The sequence below is a fragment of the Nerophis ophidion genome, linkage group LG15 (genome assembly GCF_033978795.1).
Source record: "Nerophis ophidion isolate RoL-2023_Sa linkage group LG15, RoL_Noph_v1.0, whole genome shotgun sequence".
Classification (NCBI taxonomy): domain Eukaryota; kingdom Metazoa; phylum Chordata; class Actinopteri; order Syngnathiformes; family Syngnathidae; genus Nerophis; species Nerophis ophidion.
Window position 1 is genome coordinate 49226266 of NC_084625.1, and position 12256 is coordinate 49238521.

The 12256-nt window shown below is 38.0% G+C and overlaps 1 protein-coding gene across 3 annotated transcripts in view; it reads left to right on the forward strand.

Annotated features, from left to right (window-relative positions):
* The window catches only part of col11a1a (collagen, type XI, alpha 1a), a 240558-nt gene that overhangs the window by 53102 nt on the left and 175200 nt on the right, over nt 1-12256 (forward strand). For all 3 annotated transcript variants that reach the window (XM_061922326.1, XM_061922327.1, XM_061922328.1), the window contains exon 4: nt 5855-6017. In XM_061922326.1, coding sequence (XP_061778310.1) covers nt 5855-6017 — 163 coding nt within the window. The remainder of the gene's footprint in view (nt 1-5854; nt 6018-12256) is intronic.

Sequence of the window (12256 nt, forward strand, 5' to 3'; positions counted from 1 at the left end):
TTTATGTGGCAATAGCTTGTCTCCAAGTACCATATTTATAGCGTCAAAATCGTTTTTCGACTCACTCTCCCGGCTTCCGTCTGCTCCAACGTTTCACCTTTTTCTTCATGCTCAATTCTACAAGTGCTAATTTATCTTTACATTTTTACAGCGATATCATTATTTTAATTTATTTTTTATCTTGCCTTAAAAAACACTTTTGTGGCACAGTAAAAATTGCACCGGTTACGGATACCCTTAACCCCTTCAATAACTTTAGGATCACATTTCTGTGATCGATATCAACATGACTCACTCCATGGATAGTTGATTTTGGGTAAGCACTCCATTTATGTGGCAATAGCTTGTCTCCAAGTACCATATTTATAGCATCAACATCGTTTTTTCGACTCACTCTCCCAGCTTCCGTCTGCTCCAACATCTCGACCCTTTCTTCATGCTCGATTCTACAAGTGCTAATTTATCTTTACGTTTTTACAGCGATATCATTATTTTTATTTATTTTTTATGTTGCCTTAAAAAACACTTTTGTGGCACAGTAAAAACTGCACAGGTTACGGATACCCTTAACCCCTTCAATAACTTTAGGATCACATTTCTGTGATCGATATCAACGTGACTCACTCCATGGATAGTTGATTTTGGGTAAGCACTCCATTTATGTGGCAATAGCTTGTCTCCAAGTACCATATTTATAGCATTAAAATCGTTTTTTCGACTCACTCTCCCAGCTTCCGTCTGCACCAACATCTCGACCCTTTCTTCATGCTCGATTCTACAAGTGCTAATTTATCTTTACGTTTTTACAGCGATATCATTATTTTCATTTATTTTTTATCTTGCCTTAAAAAACACTTTTGTGGCACAGTAAAAACTGCACAGGTTACGGATACCCTTAACCCCTTCAATAACTTTAGGGTCACATTTCTGTGATCGATATCAACGTGACTCACTCCATGGATAGTTGATTTTGGGTAAGCACTCCATTTATGTGCCAATGGCTTGTCTCCAAGTACCATATTTATAGCGTCAAAATCGTTTTTCGACTCACTCTCCCGGCTTCCGTCTGCTCCAACGTCTCACCGTTTTTAAAGCGATATCATTATTTTTATACATTTTTTTATCTTGCCTTAAAAAACACTTTTGTGGCACAGTAAAAACTGCGCAGGTTACGGATACCCTTAACCCCTTCAATAACTTTAGGATCACATTTCTGTGATCGATATCAACGTGACTCACTTCATGGATAGTTGATTTTGGGTAAGCACTCTATTTATGTGGCAATAGCTTGTCTCCCAAGTACCATATTTATAGCGTCAAAATCGTTTTTCGACTCACTCTCCCAGCTTCCGTCTGCTCCAACGTCTCACCCTTTTCTTCATGCTCGATTCTACAAGTGCTAATTTATCTTTATGTTTTTAAAGCGATATCATTATTTTTATAAAATTTTTTATCTTGCCTTAAAAACACTTTTGGGGCACAGTAAAAACTGCACAGGTTACGGATACCCTTAACCCCTTCAATAACTTTGGGATCACATTTCTGTGATCAATATCAACATGACTCACTCCATGGATAGTTGATTTTGGGTAAGCACTCTATTTATGTGGCAATAGCTTGTCTCCCAAGTACCATATTTATAGCGTCAAATTGTTTTTTTTGACTCACTCTCCCGACTTCCGTCTGCTCCAACGTCTCATCCTTTTCTTAATGCTCGATTCTACAAGTGCTAATTTATCTTTACGTTTTTAAAGCGATATCATTATTTTTATAAATTTTTTAATCTTGCCTTAAAAAACACTTTTGTGGCACAGTAAAAACTGCACAAGTTACGGATACCCTTAACTCCTTAAATAACTTTAGGTTCACATTTCTGTGATCGATATCAACATGACTCACTCCCTGGATAGTTGATTTTGGGTAAGCACTCTATTTATGTGGCAATAGCTTGTCTCCCAAGTACCATATTTATATCGTCAAATTTGTTTTTTTGACTCACTCTCCCGGCTTCCGTCTGCTCCAACGTCTCGACCTTTTCTTTATGCTTGATTCTACAAGTTATAATTTATCTTTACGTTTTTACAGCGATATCATTATTTTTATTTATTTTTTATCTTGCCTTAAAAAACACTTTTGTGGCACAGTAAAAACTGCACAGGTTACGGATACCCTTAACCCCTTGAATAACTTTAGGATCACATTTCTGTGATCAATATCAACATGACTCACTCCATGGATAGTTGATTTTGGGTAAGCACTCCATTTATGTGGCAATAGCTTGTCTCCAAGTACCATATTTATAGCATCAAAATCGTTTTTTTCGACTCACTCTCCCAGCTTCCGTCTGCTCCAACGTCTCGACCTTTTCTTCATGCTCGATTCTACAAGTGCTAATTTATCTTTACGTTTTTACAGCGATATCATTATTTTTATTTATTTTTTATCTTGCCTTAAAAAACACTTTTGTGGCACGGTAAAAACTGCACAGGTTACGGATACCCTTAACCCCTTAAATAACTTTAATATCACATTTCTGTGATTGATATCAACGTGACTCACTTCATGGATAGTTGATTTTGGGTAAGCACTCTATTTATGTGGCAATAGTTTGTCTCCAAGTACCATATTTATAGCGTCAAAATCGTTTTTTCGACTCACTCTCCCGGCTTCCATCTGCTTCAAAGTCTCACCCTTTTCTTCGTGCTAATTTGTCATTACATTTTTACAGTGATATCATTATTCAGAATTTTTTATCTCACCTTAGAAATAAGACACTTTTGTGGCACAGTAAAAACTGCACAGGTTACGGATAACCCTAACTCTTTCAACAACTTTAGGATAATATTTTCCACACAGTAACATTTTAACAATACAGAAAATTAATAAATGAATATAATTTGCATAAAAGACTAGCCTGACTTATGCGTCCAAATATTAGTACGTTTATAGATGGATTGGTGTAAGTCGCACAGTCCAATGGTTGGGAAAAAAAGTAGCATCTTATAGTCCGTAAAATATAATCTATTGAATTGGCTTTGAAAATTAAATACATTAAAATACTTCTTAGTTTGATGGACAAATTAATACAATTTGGCGGGTAATCCTTCCGGCTACACAGCTAAGACTACAGAGTGCTGCGTAGTACCTTCATTTCCCTCAAAGCTGGTGTGCATACGAGTCACGTTCAAAAAGAAACACTCCGACTACAGGATTTATTGAATGAATATTCGGTCCACTATGGATCCGCACCGGGCGATAAAATGCCTCGTACGCACCGGCCGGGGCTTCTGCCGGTGCCAAGTCTCATCTTCCACCTCGCAACAATGTTTTGACTGTGTGCCTCCTCCTCTGGAGAGGCAAGCCTTCCCGGATCCTGACACACACTTTCCACAATGTTCACCGTGTCTGTCATGCCGAGGAACCCAGAAGGAGGATTAAGTTTGGGGTTTAATGAGTGTAATCCCATGTTAAACAAGGCCAAAGTGTGGGGGCAAGAATGTGGTCCACTGCCGCCTGGTATGCAATCGCTCCTAAATGTAGTGGTGAATGTTCCAGAGCGGAGGGAGGTGTCAGACTCACGTGTGACCCCAGTTATCTTGCAGATCTTGAAACAAATACATCAGCCAATTGACCAGAATAGGAAGTATCGTAAAGGGCTTGCGCTTTACCGCAGTCTTACCCCAGAATCCAAAATCCTACCTAAACTCGAAACCAAACAAACACATAACAATTTTGTACCTTTTTGCAATGCAACCGGTGACAAGGTAAACGGATTAAACGAGACTTTTTAAGGAGGAGCAGGAGCCCACCAGGCCCAAGATGGCGGCGAGGAGGCGGCGTCGGCGAGCGAGCGGGGAGGAGGAGCGGAAGAGCGACCTGGACTGAGGTGTTATTGAAAAATAAACAAAGTCAAACTGCTCAAGCCATGTCCTTCCTTGGTGGTCCTGGGAACCCGCAAGACGACGGCTTGAGCCCGTCACAATACCGTAGCTGCGTGTGTCAAATATGAGTCATTAAATGACTCCCGCTTCCTGGTGGTAGAGGGCGCTAGTGATCATCCTTGCGACTACTTGGCTGCAGAAGAAGTGACAATGAGTGATGTGAATTGTGCTGGGACGGATATGACGCGGCGGGTACCTTTTAGGATGTAACACTCCTATATTGGCTATGTAAACAACCGGGCTGAAATAAAGCATGTTCCAGTCCTAAATACCCAGTGTATTATTTATACAATAACACGTCCTGGTGGCAGCAGTGGGATAAAGAGATCACCCACAGAGCAGAACGGGAGGGGCAGTTGTCCGAGGATAATTTTGTCGTCGCCCCCGCACTTGAGGAGCCAAGCTAACTGATAGCAGCAGTCTGATAGCAGTTTTCTAAACTGGACTTTCAATCGAAGCAGGAGGTGATAAAGGAAGACAGAGAGACTTTTAAAACTGAAGAAAGATAAGGAAGACTTCTATAAACAAGTTATTGACGCGTTTGATCGGAAGGAGCTGGCATGGATTTCATTTATAAGTAAAGGTAAGACCATTATAACGTTTTTTTAAATTAAATATGCTTTTCATGATGGTATCCTTACATCGCACTCAAATTTTTACTGCATGCCTTTGGTAAGTGCCAGAGTGAGAAGAGGTTTTAAGATAATTAGCGCATGCTTACTTTTACCGCATGCCTTTGGTAAGCGTAGGAGTGAGAAGAGGTTTTAAATTAATTGGCGCCCCCGCGGCAATTCAAGGAAATACGGTATATTGGAAAATATTATAATAAAACATTTGACTTATTTAAATTACCTGGGAACATTGCTGCACTGTACTGTACTCAATCTGGTGTCCATATCAATTTTTCATCCATTTTTTGTTTTGTTTCGGCGCGTCTTACCAGGTGGCATGGTGTCGCCATTAGCGTGGAGGAAAAAAACGGTATTCTACGGACAAAAAGTTGTACTCTTTATCCCTGTGTTTGTGCTACAGCACAAAATGTGAAGGTTTTAGGGTGGACAAAACGTGATATCTGAAAGGGGTCTCAAATTAACATTCGACTTAAATCTCATGAAAAACAAGATTTTTATCAATTTTATTTAAGTGGGCCAAATCATTTATATCGGAAAACATTATCATAAAACCATGAACTTATTCAAACTACAGGGTAACATTGCTGCACCGTACCGTACTCATTCCGGCGTCCATACCGATTTTTCATTTATTTTTTTTGTTCTGCCGCGTCTTACCAGGTGGCATCGTGTCGCCATTAGCGTGGAGGGAAAAAAACGGCATTTTACAGACAAAAAGTTGTACTCTTTATCCCATGCTTTTGCTGCAGCACACATGTCATTGTGCTAAATGTGAAGATTTTAGAGTGGACAAGATGGGATCTCTGAAAGTGGTCTCAAAAAAAACATTCAACATAAAGCTCATGAAAAACAAGATTTGTATACATTTTATTTCAGTGAGCCAAATCATTTATATTCGAAAATATTATAATAAAACATTGAACTTATTTAAATTAACCCGGGAACATTGCTGCACTGTACTGTACTCAATCTGGTGTCCATACCGATTTTTTTATCAATTTTTTGTTTTGTTCCGCCGCGTCTTATTAGGTGGCATGGTGTCGCCATTAGCGTGGAGAAAAAAAACGGTATTTTACAGACAAAAAGTTGTACTTTTTATCCCTGTGTTTGTCTCATTGTGCTAAATGTGAAGGTTTTAAGGTGAACAAAATGTGATTATTTGTGAACATTCAACATAAAGCTCATTAAAAAGCAAGATTTTTATGTACTCATTCTGGTGTCCTTACCGATTTTTCATTACTCATCCATTTTTTTTGGTCTGTTTTTCCCGCGTCTGACCAGGTGGCATCGTGTGGCCATTAGCGTGGAGAAAAAAACGGTCACCATCATCGTCGACTGCAAGACCAAGGTCACCAAGCCTCTCCTCAGAAGTGACCACACCTCCATCAGCACCGACGGCGTTACCGTCTTTGGCACCAGGATCCTGGATGAAGAGTTTTTCAAGGTAACATTCCTTCCGTATATATATATATATTTTACCCTGATGTGGGATCTGAGCCGAGGATGTCGTTGTGGCTTGTGCAGCCCTTTGAGACATCCTTTGATTGACTGGTCAGTTGTGAGAGACTCATTAGTAGTGATCTGGAGTGTACTTCTTCAACGCAACCAGCAGAGGCGCTGTTGCTTCAGTCTAGTCCGATATAACGATCCGTGTTATTAATACGCTGCAATTTACCTTCAACTGTCGGACAAACATCTTGACATTCTGAACAGACTAAACAAACGTTCCCGCTCCGGAATGTATTGACTGTGTTTATGAGGAGTATGCAAAGGTTCTAAAGGACGGATGGTTCCGGGTCGTGCGAGGAATGAGCAAATAGTCTAAATGACTCCCGCCCTCTGCCATTTTTTTGGGGTAGGAAAGGTCATGCAGAGGCTGAAGGGGTTTGTGTTTGTTTATGGAAGAGACGGTCTGTGTTTAAAGGAATGGCTTGTGTCTCTGGTATGATCCAGGGGGCCCAACGTGGATCCAGTATTGTTGGGGTGCGTTGGTCATTTAGTCCTGGATTATTTTGTGTAAAAAAGTTGGACATGCCTGGGGCAGGGTCTGTTTCCCAAACCTGGAGATGGCACTCCACCATTGACTCGGACTTGGAGGACCTGATACCCATCCCAGTCGCTTCACACTCGGCTGCGAACCGATCCAGTGAGAGCTAAAGACCCTGGCCAAATGAAGCCATCAGGACCACATCATTTGCAAAAAGCAGAGACCTAATCCTGCAGCCACCAAACCGGATCCCCTCAAAGCCTTGACTGCGCCTAGAAAATGTTGTAAATTCTTTCAAATGTAATATTCTGTTGATTGGATTCTTCAGTTTTGGGCGATACTTCAAAGTTGGGTATCGATCCAACACCAAGTAGTTACAGGGTCATACCTATGCTGATACTGATACTTCAAATCAGACCAAAAACACGTGATGGCACTGCAACAATAAAAGTACCATTTTGAAATTATTTCCCCATTCCCTTTTATTACTTACAATATTTTGAGCAAAGTCAGTCCTGCAAAAAAAAAATTTACAAAAACAAAAAAATACTATAAAATAATAAAAACCAACATCAATTTTGGGTAACAGTAGTAAAGGGGTTGACCTCCTAGTGCCCCAAGACCCCATAGAGGAGCCTCCACTGCCAGATGCACTCTAACCTCACGCCCAGGACACATAAAGGTACATACAGTATAGGTATATATGTATGTATATATGTATATAAAGGTATATACAGTATAGGTATATATGTATGTATATATGTATATAAAGGTATATACAGTATAGGTATATATGTATGTATATATGTATATAAAGGTATATACAGTATAGGTATATATGTATGTATATATGTATATAAAGGTATATACAGTACAGGTATATATGTATGTATATATGTATATAAAGGTATATACAGTATAGGTATATATGTATGTATATATGTATATAAAGGTATATACAGTATAGGTATGTATGTATGTGTATATGTATATAAAGGTATATACAGTACAGGTATATATGTATGTATATATGTATATAAAGGTATATACAGTATAGGTATATATGTATGTATATATGTATATAAAGGTATATACAGTATAGGTATATATGTATGTATATATGTATATAAAGGTATATACAGTACAGGTATATATGTATGTATATATGTATATAAAGGTATATACAGTATAGGTATATATGTATGTATATATGTATATAAAGGTATATACAGTATAGGTGTAATATGATCAAACTTTCTTGTTCTTGTCAAAAGTCTAGCAGCCGCATTTTGTACCAACTGTAATCGTTTAATGCTAGACATGGGGAGACCCGAAAATAATACGTTACAGTAGTCGAGACGAGACGTAACAAACGCATGGATAATGATCTCAGCGTCTTTAGTGGACAAAATGGAGCAAATTTTAGCGATATTACGGAGATGAAAGAAGGCCGTTTTAGTAACGCTTTTAATGTGTGACTCAAAGGAGAGAGTTGGGTCGAAGATAATACCCAGATTCTTTACCGTGTCACTTTGTGTAATTGTTTGGTTGTCAAATGTTAAAGTGATATTATTAAATAGAGGTCGGTGTCTAGCAGGATCGATAATCAGCATTTCCGTTTTCTTGGCGTTGAGTTGAAAAAAGTTAGCGGGCATCCATTGTTTAATTTCATTAAGACACGCCTCCAGTTGACTACAATCCGGCGTGTTGGTCAGCTTTAGGGGCATGTAGAGTTGGGGGTCATCAGCATAACAGTGAAAGCTAACACCGTGTTTGCGTATGATGTCACCTAGCGGCAGCATGTAGATGCTGAAGAGTGCAGGGCCAAGGACCGAACCCTGGGGAACTCCACACGTTACCTTAACGTAGTCCGAGGTCATACTGTTATGGGAGACACACTGCATCCTGTCAGTAAGATAAGCGTTAAACCAAGACAGGGCTAAGTCTGACATACCAATTCGTGTTTTGATACGCTCTAATAAAATATTATGATCGATTGTATCGAAAGCAGCGCTAAGATCAAGAAGCAGCAACATGGATGACGCATCAGAATCCATCATTAGCAATAGATCATTAGTCATTTTTGCGAGCGCTGTCTCCGTAGAGTGATTTCCCTGAAACCGGACTGAAAGGGTTCACAGAGATTGTTTCGAGGCTAAGTGTTCATATAACTGCTGCAATTTCTTGGAGGATTTTCGAGATAAAGGAAAGGTGGGACACCAGTCAGTGGCTCACCATGAGGTCGGGATCGAGGTTAGTTCTCTTGAGCAGAGGATGAATAACGTTTTTGAATGCTAGTGCCAGAGGATTTGGTATTTAGATCATATATCGTACAACTCTATCTCAACACAGACAATCCAAGTACTACTGACTTAAAGGCATCGTTTTAGAAACTGTATTTATGGATGGCGTGACTGTTTTTTTTTTTACGTATACCGGAAGACCGCATCTGTATTTTACTCTGTGTCCAGTCAGCGACGCTGACAAAGTGGCCAGGCTGAAAAGTACGAGTCATAAATTCCACCGACGGGGTCTTCACCGTGCCGTGTTTGGATCAGGTCTCCCGTCTGTCCTGTGTCCTGTTCTCTCTCGGCCGCACAGATCCACAGGGCCCATTGCATGCTGGGATCCAAAGGGGGCAAGGAAATACCGAAAAGCCTTAAGCATGGCGCGGCTACAAGGAGCAAATAAACGTCGAAGACGGTTCGCTGAAAACTATTTTGGTACGTCAGAGTGCTACGTGATGCCCCTCAAGAGCCGGATTCAACCCCAGACTATTGGTTTAGTTCTGGTGTGAAGTTTGAATCTGTTGTAGGTCGGAATTTTCACATCAAATATTATTAAACTATCACTAATTTAACCTGGCATTGGGGTTTTTACGCAAGGTGACCTGCATTTTGCATAGAAGTCTATTCATACCGAATCTGGCCCAGGTTTGAGGTGACCGCCATCGCGGAGGAATCTGCCGCAGATGAATGGAAGCCTTTCATTCCCCCCCCACCCACCCATCACTTCCTCATCTCCTCCCAACTCTCTGTGTACTCTCCCCTTCCCACCCCCGCCTCCTACCCCACCTTGAGGCCTCCCCACCCGTGCCGGAGCCATGAGACCACCTATTCATGTGAAGGGCGACATTGCTTGGCCGAGCCCAAGACACGAGTATACATACCTGCCTTGTTCCTTTGGTGGAAACAACACTAATCCTGGCGAGTACTGGAGATGCTAAATAGGTGTTTCCTTTCACGCTGTCTCTGCCGCGACTGTTCACGGACTGAGAGAGGGGTCGGCAACCCGAAATGTTGAAAGAGCCGTAGTGGACCAATGATCTGTCTGGATAGGCGAAAAATTAAAAACCTTGTATGACTGTTGTATGACTTTAAAAGTCTTATATAAGTGTTACAATAAAGGCAACACATGATGTAAGTGTCTATATTAGCTATATAAGCCTACTATGAAAATTACTTTAAAATTATTATATAAGTGTTATAATGAAGGCAACACATGATGTAAGTGTCTATATTAGCCTACTATCAAAATGACTTTAAAAGTCTAATATAAGTTTTATAATGAAGGCAACACACCATGTAAGTGTCTATATTAGCTATATTTGCCTACTATCAAAATGATTTTAAAAGTCTAATATAAGTGTTATAATGAAGGCAACACATGATGTAAGTGTCTATTTTAGCTATATTAGCCTACTATCAAAATGATTTTAAAAGTCTAATATAAGTATTATAATGAAGACAACACATGATGTAAGTGTCTATTAGCCTACTATGAAAATGACTTTAAAAGTCTTATATAAGTGTTATAATGAACACAACACATGATGTAAGTGTTTATATTAGCCTACTATAAAAATGACTTTAAATTCTTATATAAGTGTTATAATGAAGGCAACACATGATGTAAGTGTTTATATTAGCCTACTATAAAAATGACTTTAAATTCTTATATAAGTGTTATAATGAAGGCAACACATGATGTAAGTGTCTATATTAGCTGTATAAGCCTACTATCAAAATGACTTTAAAAGTCTAATATAAGTGTTATATTGAAGGCAACACATGATGTAAGTGTCTATATTTGCTATATAAACCTACTATCAAAATTACTTTAAAAGTCTTATATAAGTGTTATAATGAAGGCAACACATGATGTAAGTGTCTATATTAGCCTACTATCAAAATGACTTTAAAAGTCTTATATAAGTGTTATAATGAAGGCAACACATGATATAAGTGTCTATATTAGCCTACTATCAAAATGAATTTAAAAGTCTTATATAAGTGTTATAATGAACACAACACATGATGTAAGTGTTTATATTAGCCTACTATAAAAATGACTTTAAATTCTTATATAAGTGTTATAATGAAGGCAACACATGATGTAAGTGTTTATATTAGCCTACTATAAAAATGACTTTAAATTCTTATATAAGTGTTATAATGAAGGCAACACATGATGTAAGTGTCTATATTAGCTGTATAAGCCTACTATCAAAATGACTTTAAAAGTCTAATATAAGTGTTATATTGAAGGCAACACATGATGTAAGTGTCTATATTTGCTATATAAACCTACTATCAAAATTACTTTAAAAGTCTTATATAAGTGTTATAATGAAGGCAACACATGATGTAAGTGTCTATATTAGCCTACTATCAAAATGACTTTAAAAGTCTTATATAAGTGTTATAATGAAGGCAACACATGATGTAAGTGTCTATATTAGCCTACTATCAAAATGACTATGTGTCGCAGACAAACTTTAATGATCCACATGGGAAATAGTTCCACACAGTAGCTCAGTTACAAAGATGGAAAGGACAACGCAGGTATAAAATATACTAAAAATGTACCGTAGTAGCAATATGAAATAAATGTAATATTTACATAATAGAATAAGCGGTAGAAAATGGATGGATGGATGTACAGTATGTTTATATAAAAATATACAATATATAACAATTACCATGCAGCATAAAATATACATTATAAACAACCTGTCCAATTGGACACTCTAAACATGACCAAACTTTTTACGATAAAGTTTACGATGGTTTTTTACAGCATGATACTGTAAACCAGGAAAAACTCTACCACTGTTTTTTTTTTTTTACAGTATAATTCTGTTGTCGTGTTTTTTTATCGTAAAATCCAGGACTGTTTTTATGGCGTGTGACAGAACATGGGAAAAACTGTAGCTCAGTTGCCAGAATTCGAAAAAATAAAAACATTCATCCCATTTTCAGTAATATATTGGAAAAAAACAACAGTACATTTTTAAGTAAAATTTTGGGGAACAAACTGACTCTTTCTTTTCCATTAAAAACAGTGCTACCGTTTTTCCATTTACTGTAGAATCATGTTGACCAGTTTTTTGGGTCTAGAGGCGTGGTCAAAAATATAAAGACGGCTTCAGTTTATTTGACTGTACTTAAATGTATAATAGACTGTATTTATGTTATTCACGTGTGAGTAATGCTGTATTTATATTATTCACTTGCGAATAATACTGTATAATAGACTGTATTTATATTATTCACGTGAATAATGCTGTATAAAAGACTGTATTTATGTTATTCACATGTGAATAATGCTGTATAATGGACTATTTATATTATTCACATGTGAATAATGCTGTATTTATATTATTTACATGTGAATAATGCTGTATAATAGACTGT